Consider the following 13,093-nt stretch of genomic DNA (forward strand, 5'->3'; position numbering starts at 1 on the left):
AATATGGATATTTTTTCTGCGCTATTATTACCCAGGTTTGAGGAACAAAAGGCTCAGACACATAAGTGTTATAAACCTGACTAGGGACAGGTAACCAATACTAGAAAAACATAGCTATTTATTATTAACAATACTATTTACATTATAATAATAACTCTTCACCAAACTGGACTTTTCTTATCTTTATTTATCACAGAAACATTGTTACAATGAGGATTTGATTAGATGAGTATCTGTTACAGTGTGTACAAACTTATTTCAAATACAAAAATGTATTTCATTTCACTTCCTAAATATTTTTAAAGAATTGGAAGAAGTTGACACATAAACAATATTAATTGCATTATTTGTGTGCAGTAAAATGTGACCACATGCTATCAATAGCCTAATAAGATGTTGGAACATGGCACGAGCGGGCTCCTCTTCTGAGTACAGAAAGAAAATGTTTTATAGCATTTAGTTATGACGTAGAAAATTTCAATTGTAAAATGTACCTTTATTAACATTAACAAACAAATTGTTTTTTTCTCTTCTTAATAAATGACAACAATACAGGTAAGTAAGGTGTGTTTCCTTTTATAACAGGCCAGGTAAGACGCCGTACAGGTAAGTAAGGTGTGTTTCCTTTTATAGCAGACCAGGTAAGACACCGTACAGGTGAGTAAGGTGTGTTTCCTTTGATTACAGACCAGGTAAGACACCGTACAGGTGAGTAAGGTGTGTTTCCTTGACTACAGACTAGGTAAGACACCTTACAGGTGAGTAACGTGTATTTCCTTTCATTACAGACCAGGTAAGACACCGTACAGGTGAGTAACGTGTATTTCCTTTGATTACAGACCAGGTAAGACACCGTACAGGTGAGTAAGGTGTGTTTCCTTGACTACAGACAAGGTAAGACACCGTACAGGTGAGTAACATGTATTTCCTTTCATTACAGACTAGGTAAGACACCGTACAGGTGAGTAACGTGTATTTCTTTTGATTACAGACCAGGTAAGACACCGTACAGGTGAGTAAGGTGTCTTTCCCTTGCCTATATACCAGATAGGCCATTATACAGGTGAGTAAGATGTCTTTCCTTTGCCTATATACCAGATAGGCCATTATACAGGTAAGTAAGATGTCTTTCCTTTGCCTATAGACCAGATAGGGCATTATACAGGTAAGTAAGTTGCTTTACTCACCTGTATAATATCTATCTGGTCTATAGGCAAAGGAAAGACGCCTTACTCACCTGTATAATGGCCTGTATGGTAGTATATAGGCGAAGGAAAGTTGCTTTACTCACCTGCACAATACCCTATCTTGTCTATAGGCAAAGGAAAGACATCTTACCTGTATAATGGCCTATCTGGTCTATAGGCAAAGGAAAAACACCTTACTCACCTGTATAATGGCCTATCTGGTATATAGGCAAGGGAAAGACACCTTACTCACCTGTATAATGCCCCATCTGGTATATAGGCGAAGGAAAGACACCTTACGTACCTGTATAAAACCCTATCTGGTCCATAGGCAAAGGAAAGTTGCTTTACTCACCTGCACAATACCCTATCTGGTCTATAGGCAAAGGAAAGACGCCTTACTCACCTGTATAATGGCCTATATGGTATATAGACAAAGGAAACACACCTTACTCACCTGTGCGGTGTCTTACCTGGTCTGTAATGAAAGGAAATACACGTTACTCACCTGTACGGTGTCTTACCTAGTCTGTAATCAAAGGAAATACACGTTACTTACCTGTACGGTGTCTTACCTAGTCTGTAGTCAAGGAAACAGACCTTAATCACCTGTACGGTGTCTTACCTGGTCTGTAATGAAAGGAAATGCATGTTACTCACCTGTACGGTGTCTTACCTAGTCTGTAATCAAAGGAAGTACACGTTACTTACCTGTACGGTGTCTTACCTAGTCTGTAGTCAAGGAAACACACCTTACTCACCTGTACGGTGTCTTACCTTGTCTTTAATGAAAGGAAATACATGTTACTCACCTGTACGGTGTCTTACCTAGTCTGTAATCAAAGGAAATACACGTTACTTACCTGTACGGTATCTTACTTAGTCTGCTATAAAAGGAAACACACCTTACTTACCTGTACGGCGTCTTACCTGGCCTGTTATAAAAGGAAACACACCTTACTTACCTGTGTTGTTGTCATTTATTAAGAAGAGAAAAAAAATTTGTTTGTAAATGTTTGTAAAGGTACATTTTACAATTGAAATTTTCTACGTCATAACTAAATGTTATAAAACATTTCCTTTCTGTACTCAGAAGAGGAGCCCGCTCGTGCCATGTTCCAACATTTTATTAGGCTATTAATAGCATGTGGTCACATTTTACTGCACACAAATAATGCAATTAATATTGTTTATGTGTCAACTTCTTCCAATACTTTTAAAAATATTTAGGAAGTGAAACGAAATACATTTTTGTATTTGAAATAAGTTTGTACACACTGTAACAGATACTCATCTAATCAAATTCTCATTCTAACAATGTTTCTGTGATAAATAAAGATAAGAAAAGTCCAGTTTGGTGAAGAGTTATTATTATAATGTAAATAGTATTGTTAATAATAAATAGCTATGTTTTTCTAGTATTGGTTACCTGCCCCTAGTCAGGTTTATAACACTAATGTGTCTGAGCCTTTTGTACATTAATTGGGCACTGAGGTGAATCGATATCCATATTTGCACTAAGTTCCTCAAACCTGGGTAATAATAGCACAGGAAAAAGGACCACAATGTAAATATCAGTCAGATGATAGCACTATGAATTGAAAATCTTGTTCAGAATTCACTCTAAAATGGTTGTATGAGAAGCTATGCTACAACAGTCCCTCCCGCGATACTTATAGAACAGTCCCTTAAGGAGGTCACATGACTAGTGCCCGCCATTTTGAATTGCTATAGTTAGTGTATGGTAGTATCGGCGCCAGACATTTTGACCAAAAACAGGGACTTAAAATGCTTGTAAAGCACGGAAACTCCGTACACATCAATGGGATACCATCTTGAACATGTTTGTGGCGGTAGGTTTAGGTGTCGTTGCGCGACGGCCGATATTTTTGTGGATATAGTGGGCATTCGCTAAAAAGACATTTTGCTGGGCGTTCGCTAAAAAGACCATCGAGAATCGAAAACTTTGATTTATGTCACTTCGGGTCAATGGATTGACTTGAAACTCAGGATTAATACATGGGAGCACAACGTGGACATATTCCAAGCAAAAAAAATGAGATTCGTGCAGCGCGGACTTCTCTAGAGTGGGCGTTTGTGGGCATTCGCTAAAAAGACCCTCCCGTTAACACTGTCAGGCCCTGCCTGTGGAATCACAAGTCAGGAGGTCAAACAACTGTTATAGAGAGAACAGGATGCGACCCAAACAGTCATGATAGAGACGGGGAAGTGCCGGTCCACGGGCCAGTGGCAAGTATGCGTACTTCCGCCAGATGTTGGCAGGACGTGTTGCCATGGCAACTATAACTATGAACGGGGTTGGAACTCTGGTATGCTACCAACACATGGGTCTCCTCAAACACCAAGTTCAAGACATACACCCAAACATTGGTCCTTTTTGCTTTTCACCCAAAAAAGTTATCAACTTTCTCCATAAAGAGTTGTGAAGTACCTTTTATCTCCTAAACTTTGACATTTGTGATAAGACCTCAAGGTCACGACATTGTGAATATATGGGGGTAAACACGTTAAAGTGTTTTACAGTCTAGCTCAAGTTGGCTGTCACATCATCTCCCCCTCCTCCCCCTCATGGAACAGCGATCAGGTTGTTGTCATGGTAACCAGCAGAGGGTGTGGCCCATGCTGGGTGTTCCTGTCTCTGTAAACCCACCTCGTAGAAGGTCACTGCAAAGTTCACTAACCCCTGCCTTAACACCCACCAGCCTTAAGGGAGCAATTTGTCGGATGAAATTAGAGCACAGTCTAAAGAGGACGTCACCCGCAAAATACTTCCAACCTAGGTCCTGTCCTTCTGTGAGGTTGTTTTGAACAATCAAAGTCATCTGACGACAGCTTGCTGGGTTAATACCTTAGACTTGAATGCTGTAGGAGGCATTTTGTACTTCATGACCGTGGGGTCAAACGTTTCAACTTGAACAGTTGACGTGGCAGCCGCTATGGTGATGTCTTTCAGCTGGTCCGGCTGTCTCCGAGGCTGCCCATTGGATTTGGGTCATTTCAAATCTACCAACCGTCTCTCTCTGCGGTGTTAGAAGTGTGATGAGTGATGAGACAAAACTGTTCGCAATCCGAGAAATTTGGGGTACCAAAACACATCATGCCTACTGCACGAGGGAACAGAGCAGGGGAGTATAGAGGAGCAAGACTGCTAGTGTCTGTGCCAATATCTACAGAAATACAAGTGAAGAATGAAATACAAGCTTTCATTTGAATTTAACATTATCTATATGTTAGCATTTGTATTTTTCCCTTTTTGACCAGCAGCTACTACATCATATATAGATATTTACAACATATTGTAACTACATACTTCTGCTGCCTTAACTGGAAAAACTAGCCTACAAACACAGATACAACAGGGCATTTTGGGGATGATCTGCCATTCGACTACACAATATGAAGAATTTGTCAATAACGTTTAAATAATGGTGAATGTGCTATGAAGAATAAAAATGACTGATTAGACTTCATAGATAATGTACTTAGTATTATGAACTCTTAACATTGATGAACCAGCTACAACTAATGGTGAATCAAAATAGCTTGATCACAGAGAAAGGTATGCAGACCCTCTTCTATAGCTGTTCACCTTTCACCAGGCCCTTTCTCCTCTGCACTGTACCCTCCTATCAGGGCAGATGCAACGCATCAGGCAAGCTGACTTCCTGACATTGTGATGTAGACCTTCTACTGATAGCTCCAGCATGGTTCAGCCTGGATCACTGACACATGCACAGATATACAAGGACTGCTACATGGTCGGCCACACTGTGCTGTATATTTCTTACCTCCCCTTTACAGACGTCCTGGTAAGGAGGGACAAAAGGGCCAAGGACAAGGTTGTCCTGGTACCACCAAGGAGGTCTTAAGCTCCTTGGTACAGCACAGCAGTGTTTACCACATCTTATTTTAAAGTTCTTAAGAAAGAATCTTTCGTGTCGAAAATTCAAAACTAAGAAACAAAGCTTGCACTTGAAACTTTTTCCTAGTACCTAGCTTTGGTTTGGGACATCTTCTCTAATTGGACATAATTAGACATAAAACCGGAGGCCTCATATTTGAGGTGAGCTATTACTCGAGAACCCATTGCAGGTATTAAAGAAAGTCTGGTTGCTTCCCGTGTGACTGGATCAAGCCTTACCGCCGGTTTTAGGCAGTTTGTACTAACTGTACAATACTGGTGTGCAATGCCCAAAGGAAGTTTACCAGTTATGCAAAACAAACAAACAAGCAAACAAACAAAGCAACAGCCTGTGGTTCTCCCCTTTTCTCTATTGCAGGTAGTGTATTTCTGTCCATGTTGTTTTCCTTCACCGCTACCTGATTGAAGCACTACACTTTCTACATACACTTACCTAATCACGTGTCAGTAAAGCAAGCCTGGTGTGTACTGACAAGTAAGTTTCATTACCTACCTTAAGTGTTTGCAACAGATTAATTGGCTATTTCCTATGGGATTCTGCAGACTTGATAAGGGATACTTAAGGCTAAATCAGGAAATTTTATAGATGACATCATCTGTAGACTCCAAATCTAATGTCAGAGTGCAGAAAAAAAGATGACTGCATTTTCAAAATAAAAAGATCATAAGTTGTAACAAGAAATGGAATTGTAGTGACAAAACATGGTTTAACAGACAACAAGTTTTTAATGTCTGTAATTCTTGCCTTCAAATGGACCACCAAGTGACACTAGTGTGGTAGCCTAGTATATCATTTACCAGAGGCACTGCGACAACTTCCAAACCAGTTTCACTTATATGTACAATCAACCACATCTTATCCCATTTTCAGTTTTTTCATGCCATATTGATAATCTCCAGAGGTGAGCAAAGTTTGTTCTTCCCTTTTTTTACAAATCAGTGTAATGCCTATGCGCACTGTTTACCAGAAAATTTACTTGCTGTGGCCTAAAAGGGATACACAACAGACTTCTGTGAATTTATTGCCACCAGTATTTTCAACCAAGTTGACAAGAAAAACATAACAAACATCAGGTAATCACCATGATTGTAAATCTCTTGACATAAATTGGAAACTGTGAGACATCCTGAGGATAACAACACTTGCAATCCAGGAAGAAAGCATAAATTCTTATGCCTTGCCGAATTCTTCTTGATATAAAAAAAAAAGACAAGATGCAAGAAAACAAAGAACGACAAAAAGTTGTTTGACCTTAAGTGAAATCCTCAAAAGTTTCCTACATATCAATATAGATCATATTTTGAAATTTTGCAACAAAAAATGTGGAAGATGTCATATCTGTATTATTTGACTGCGTACTCAGCGTACCTGTATATTACCTACCAAATCATTACATACAGGTCCAAAATACCCAAACATACTGGTAATGTATCAGAATAGACAGAGACTGAAGTTAGTAACTTTTTTTTTACTTATTTTATTACTAACTAAAAGTGTCAGTCCTACCACAAGGATGAAAAGTTAGCACTGGTAAAATATGCAAATCACATACACAGTAAGTTACCAACCTTATGAAACTACATTGTATGTACTGATTTCGCACAGTAGCAAATATATCCAACCATCCCTCCTGTATTGCCTCCTTCAACGGCATTCTCTTGCCCATGGACATTTCCTGAACATGTCTCTCTACAGGCGTACTTTTCCCAAATACTTCTTTCCACAGCAGTACTAAGTACCTGTTTAGCCCAAAACACTGAAAAGCTGATCCCGACTTACCAACCAAACTGCCAAACTTTACACAAAGAGTGATTATGAGGAACATGTGATGTCCAAGTTCGTACACGAATTGCAAAACTTCTGCTTTAAACATACCAGGCAACAAAATATAAAACCGAAGGACATTTAGAAAGTCGCTACCACAGTGTTTTCAATTTAAAGCAAAAGCACCTTATGCATGTCTCTTGGTAAAGTATGTGATTACGTCCACAAACTAACAATGTAAACATGGTTGTGTTAGTTAATTAAACTTGTCGAAAGAATTAAGAAGCTCTCACAACAGTTAAAGATGTAAACTTGCGCAGGATACACATATGTGGTATGTAGTTGACGATGGGCTACTATCTAGATGAAATTTATTCTTCCTTAACAACTGTTACAAATGAGTAAAGATTCACAGCAAGTTATGAGAAGATGTATTAATTTTTGAAGCTATTTCATGGAATTGCTGAAAAAGCTTCAGCTGGGACCAAAGAATATTGCCAACCATCAGGTATTTTGATAGATGCCTAACACTACAGCTTCACAATGCACAGGCTGCAGCAAGGTATAATTTGCCTAACTGTACACTATTAGATTATGATCAAAATTTAGCTTCCATCAAGTTGAAAAACTGAACTTGCATTTTAAATCTACAGAACAAAATCACGTTATAGGTGTTGCTGTACATGCTATACATGCATACCTACCAAATCATTTCAGATTCTGACAGTTCAGTTTTGATTTATTAATTTTGCCAGGATTTACCACCTACTGATTCCCAGGGGGAGAACCCACACATAGAATACTATAACATTACAACAAATAATTTTGTGTAGGTATCAACTAGCAATGAAAAATTAGGTTGGCAAACTTGATAAACTGATCAACAAGCAGAGTCTGCCCCAAAGCATGAAGGGAAATGTGTCCCCTGAATGACCTTCCAGGAGAACCATTTGACTCCTGTCAGCTGACGACCTTGTCAGTGACCTTGGGTATTTTGTGCCACCAACACTGGCAATGAATCACCGCACAGGTGATGACAGGTGTGCTCCTTTCCTTGGAACTGTTTAAGACAACTTGTAAGCCTCACTCTGAGTGGGTTACCCAAAAAAGTAATCATCCCAACAAGTAAACGGCTGATGAATGTGTGTTTATAGCGAGCGCAACTGATCTCAAACGTCAAAGGGGTGGAAGCTTGTTTGTAACTTAGGAAATTAGCTGGAAAGGTTTGGCAGTCATACACTAGGGCGGAAGTGCACAGACCTGGGTTTTGAGTGGCGCGGTTGTACGATATTAGCAGTAGCGTGCCTCTTGTGAGTGCAGTTAGAGAGTGTATGGAATGAGGCTGTTACCAATTGTTTTACATGATGTAACATAATTGTGCTTAACATAGAATAAATGATATACGCCCTTAAGTTTAGTTTATGTCCAACTTAAGTACAGTATGACAAAGGTGCAAACCTGCTGTTCTTACAGGACCTGATAGGGGGAGCTGTCTCCTGTACACAAACCGGAAGGTGCTCGTACTAGAGTTTTGAGCCAAATTGTTCTGCGTTTTCTAATACCAATTAGAAGTGTCTCAAATATGAGGTAAAAGAATGTTAAAATCCATGAGGAATAATTTTGAATCAAGTTTAATGAGTTAACATTTTCTGATTTCCACGTTTCACTGAAAAATAACCCAAAGTTTTGAAATTTTGATATCCTTCTGTCACCAACCATTACTGAGCTACTGTACATATTCCCAAGGATGTCTAGCAGCTACCTATCAGGGGACTTCAACACATTTCTTGGAATACCAGCTAGGCACCTTTCCATGTCCCTTTCATCCTCTTCTACAGGCCTCCAGTGATTTAAGGGGGCACACCTGTGACTATTTCAGCTTTCTACACTTTTCAACTATGTTAGTATTTAATGTCATTTTGTAGCAAATTATGAGAAAGAAAGGTGAACTCAAACCTACACCAGGTAAAACCCTTTCGTTACTTTTTTTGCAGTGCACTACCACATACCCCGTCACAGAAGAACTGTGTGTACACCATTACACTTAGTCTTCAATAAGGCCATGAGGATTGGGCATATACGTAAAGTGTTTGCTTCCATCTCTTTATCAAGCATCACTATCTAAAGTAGTTGCACCCTACATTCCCAACAAGCCCTCAAGTTGCACTGGAAATCCCCACTTCTTCTCAGCACATGGGGGGTCATCAGATAACGGGGGTATAAACCACCAGACCTCTTGTGTTTCTGTACAGGTTAATTCAAGATGGACCCTTAGGGCAAGGATGTAGACCAAGTGGCATTGGGCTGACATCCTAAAGGTCATCACCAAGGTCACAATCAGCAAATTACCCATCCTGTAGCCTAAAAGCGATACCTGAAGATTTGGTTACAGTATCCAGGTGGTCTTCAAGTACCAATTAATCTTAATCTGTCCTTGGTCGTTCAAAGTTAATCACTTCTCTTGGGGAGAAGTGGGGTATTATATCATTAGCAACATGGCACTTCAACTTACCTTAAACAGTTGTGACAAGGGTGACCTTCGGAGTAGGAAAACTAATTTGTCTCCCCACAAATTCTCAGAAAGAGTTAATTGTTCCTTAAGAGAGCTGGGAGGAACTTGGATTCAGCAAATCAGTACACACAAACACAAAAGAACATGAAATCAACTTGGCTCTGGGTTTGTGACATCGTACGTCTTGCCAAAGATCGCCAGTCATAACTTGTCAATGATTGAGTGTGGGAAAGTCAAACTCTGCAGCTGTTGCTAGTATTTCATATTGGATCGTTTGTTTTCGAATCGTAATATCTTGACAAATGCTGCCACCTTGAGTTCTCAGTGGACAAGTGAGGAAACTCTTTTGAACTAAGGATCTCCATTGAACTGCACCTTCTCATTAGAAAACACATACCTGAACAAAAGATAGATTACACTGAACTTCCCAATTATTTCAGTAGAAGTGTATTTTGTGCCCTGAACTAATAGATCCAACCAAAAAGATCCTTGGCCAACAACACCAATTGACAAGGCCTGTATCTTCTGTTTATACCTACAAGCTGTTGCTGACACTTCACCACTCAAACACCAGCCACAGAACAACTATCTGATATTCCCTCTGCGCTGGAAACTACAGATTGAACCACACACTGGGGCTATCACAATACAGACCCTCCCACAGGTACTGATTCGGGCCTCTTTAATACAGCTGGGCTTTGTCAGGAGAGAGGGAATAAAATTGGTTCTGATGGCATCAAGGCCACTGGCAGAGACAGGCTCCACAGTACAGCACAGGAGAGTCTGCAGGCATTTTTCTGTGAGGTGTAAGCAGCTACATGTATTTCAATTCACCGTTAATTACAGTGGGCCAGTCAGTAAATCATTTGTCATGCGTATAACTTTCAGCATTCCCCCGTCACATGTTCGCTTAAATACTATGTGGTACATTATCCAGTTATTGAAAAATTCTACTGGTATTAGTGATACATGTTTCCAAAGTTAGGCAGATCCCACCTACCCTAGCATAGTCCTTAACACAACCCCAGTCTCTCTGTGACTCCAGGTTCCTCAGTAAATCCTTACCTGGTTAGGCAGACACCACCTACCCTGAAATTGTCCTTAGCATGCCCCAGTCCCTCTGAGAGTCCAGCTCCTCTCCACACTGTTCCATAGTTAGGCAGACACCACCTACCCTGACACAATCCTAGGTTCTCCTACATCCTTACAGAGTAAGGCAGACCCAACCTACCATGACATAGTCCTTTGCATGTCCCCAGTCCCTCTGTGAGTCCAGGTTCCCCAGCACAATGTCCTCCTGTTGCCCCAACAAGATCTTAGCGACACCACGGGTGATCTTCCTGGTCACAAACGTTTCCCCTGTCCAGAAAGGAACATAAATCTTAGGTTTAATTTTTACTTATGTGAAAATAGAGGTATTGTAAATAGTTGGCATGTTTGTTTGTTTATCTAGTTGTATGTCCAAAGAGTTGAAAACTAATAATGATATCCAATTTATCTTAAGAACTGCACAAAGGTTTAAACAAAGAAACAAAGAAACTCTACAACTACTCTATCTTGTAGCCTAAGTACCATCCTCTGTATTGACTGCTGACTCAATACTTTTGCGTTAGCAAGCGAAAGTATTGAGCCAGCAGTCACTATGGAGGATCCGATGGTACTTAGGCTAGAACACTCACCCCTCCTGGGACTCTCATGGTTGAAGAGAATACCATTGCAGGCAAAGATGTTATAAGCCTCTCTGTAGTTCACCACCACCCAGTAGGCATACAGCTTTGCTGCTCCTGTCAAGATATAAGACAACACCCTTTGCCTTACAGTGAATTGAATTGCCTTTTTCAAAACTGCTAAGCTTTCTTTAGTTATCTATTCTCTGAGCAACTCACACTGAATTGATAATATGCTTGGCACTTGCACATGCATCAATTTTTCTTTATAAGGTTGCGACCATAGTAAGTGCGACCAGTGAAATCGTTCAAAGAAGCTCCGAAGTGTGCACATATTTGCCATACTTACCATACAATAAAATATAGGACAATGGATACTAATGTCATAGAATCTTTTACTATTTTAAAGCAAACTGATTTGTTATAAAGTTTCTCCTTGCATTTCATGTTCAGTTTCATTGTGAAAGCAAATTTTTTTCAGCAAAACTTTTTTTGCATGCTTGCCACAGTCTATAATACTTTTGGAATTCTAAGAGGATGTCATCCATATAATCATGTCTGGATGGCCTTATACATCATATAAAGCCATTCAAATAATCATATCTAGATGGCCTTATATAATGTAAAGACAGAATGGAAAGTAAAAGTGCTCGACTACCATAGGGTGATCTGGGATAGAAAGGTGTGGTCTCCTTCTGTGGGACCTCCTGCACCAGTCCAAACATCTCGCTGGTGGACGCCTGGTAAAACTTGACCTTGCTGGCCAGACCGGTCGTCCGTATGGCGTCCAACATCCGCAGCACGCCGACCCCATCCACATCTGCTGTGTATTCAGCGAGGTCGAAGGATACCTGCCAGAGAGTGACATATACCAATCACTACAACAAGTAGAAAAATAACTGCGGACACACCGAAACAAACACACAGGCAGAAAACAATAAAAAAAGGTGAGTAGTTATGGATTACTTTTCCATGTGTGTAGGCCTACGTCAAGGGAACAAAAACGCCCAATTTTGGGAAACATCTGGGTGCAGACACAGAACCAGAATGGGGTCCCCTGTATTGCAGTGCCCTCTATTGATCATTAGAAAAACTGCAACTTTGATGCTGCAGAGGTTTGTTGCTGTAACCCCTCTCACCTTTACATGACTCTGTGCGGCCAAGTTGTATATCTCATCTGGCTGGACCTGGGTTGAAAAGGAAGCAATTCAGACTGAACGCATACTTTCAGCTGAGTTATACAGCATGCCAACACCACAACTCCATCAGATGTTAATACAATAAAGGAACCAGGACACACACAAATACACATCATATTTCCATCGTCATCCAGTGTTTATCACAGAAGATAAAAAGTTTTGTAGAAGTTACAACAGTCTCATGGACTACTTGAGTCTTTTGACAATAAACAAGTAGTGATCAAATTGTACTAGTTGCTGCACTGACACTGTGACAGAGGCAAGACGACAAGTCTATATGCTTGTCACCCACAGTCAGCCACCTGGGATACAAAAATGTATGTATTGTGGAGTGTGTATTGCAAGTGATGCTGGGATGGTTGCATGACCTCCTCTGAATACACATGTACAGAATTGGCTGACTTACCTCTGATATGATCTTGACAAGGCAGGTACTGTCTGTCATATCTCCATAGTGCAGGTGGAAATTGTCTGTAGAATGAAGAGATGTCAGCAAAAACACACTCTTACCATGTTATTAGCAATATTTGTTGAGACTGTACAACCAACAACTTTGATGTAAATATGGCCTAATGAATATGTATGGGGAAACCTTACAGTGAATTTCTGGTTGATAAAGTAAAGAGAATCAATATCAAATCAAGCACAAGGAACCAAGAGTTAAATACCAAGAGAGACTATTGACTCAAAAGCGAACCATGTGTTACTCAGCACCAAGAGACCACGTCTAGCGAAATAATAGACGTTAAATGAGGACAACAACAACAACAACAACAACAAATATCCTTTCTTATCTCAGAGAACCTTGGTAGACTTTGCC

The 13,093-nt window shown here is 40.1% G+C and overlaps 1 protein-coding gene across 1 annotated transcript in view; it reads right to left on the bottom strand.

Moving 5' to 3' along the window:
* The window catches only part of LOC118417820 (GDP-mannose 4,6 dehydratase-like), a 43,350-nt gene that overhangs the window by 28,248 nt on the left and 2,009 nt on the right, over positions 1 to 13,093 (bottom strand). Inside the window, exons 4-8 of the mRNA XM_035823564.1 lie at positions 12,680 to 12,744; positions 12,214 to 12,261; positions 11,733 to 11,925; positions 11,087 to 11,191; positions 10,639 to 10,766 (exon numbers count right to left, since the gene is read on the bottom strand). Of these exons, the coding sequence (XP_035679457.1) occupies positions 10,639 to 10,766; positions 11,087 to 11,191; positions 11,733 to 11,925; positions 12,214 to 12,261; positions 12,680 to 12,744 (539 nt within the window). The remainder of the gene's footprint in view (positions 1 to 10,638; positions 10,767 to 11,086; positions 11,192 to 11,732; positions 11,926 to 12,213; positions 12,262 to 12,679; positions 12,745 to 13,093) is intronic.

The sequence above is a fragment of the Branchiostoma floridae genome, chromosome 6 (genome assembly GCF_000003815.2).
Source record: "Branchiostoma floridae strain S238N-H82 chromosome 6, Bfl_VNyyK, whole genome shotgun sequence".
NCBI lineage: Eukaryota > Metazoa > Chordata > Leptocardii > Amphioxiformes > Branchiostomatidae > Branchiostoma > Branchiostoma floridae.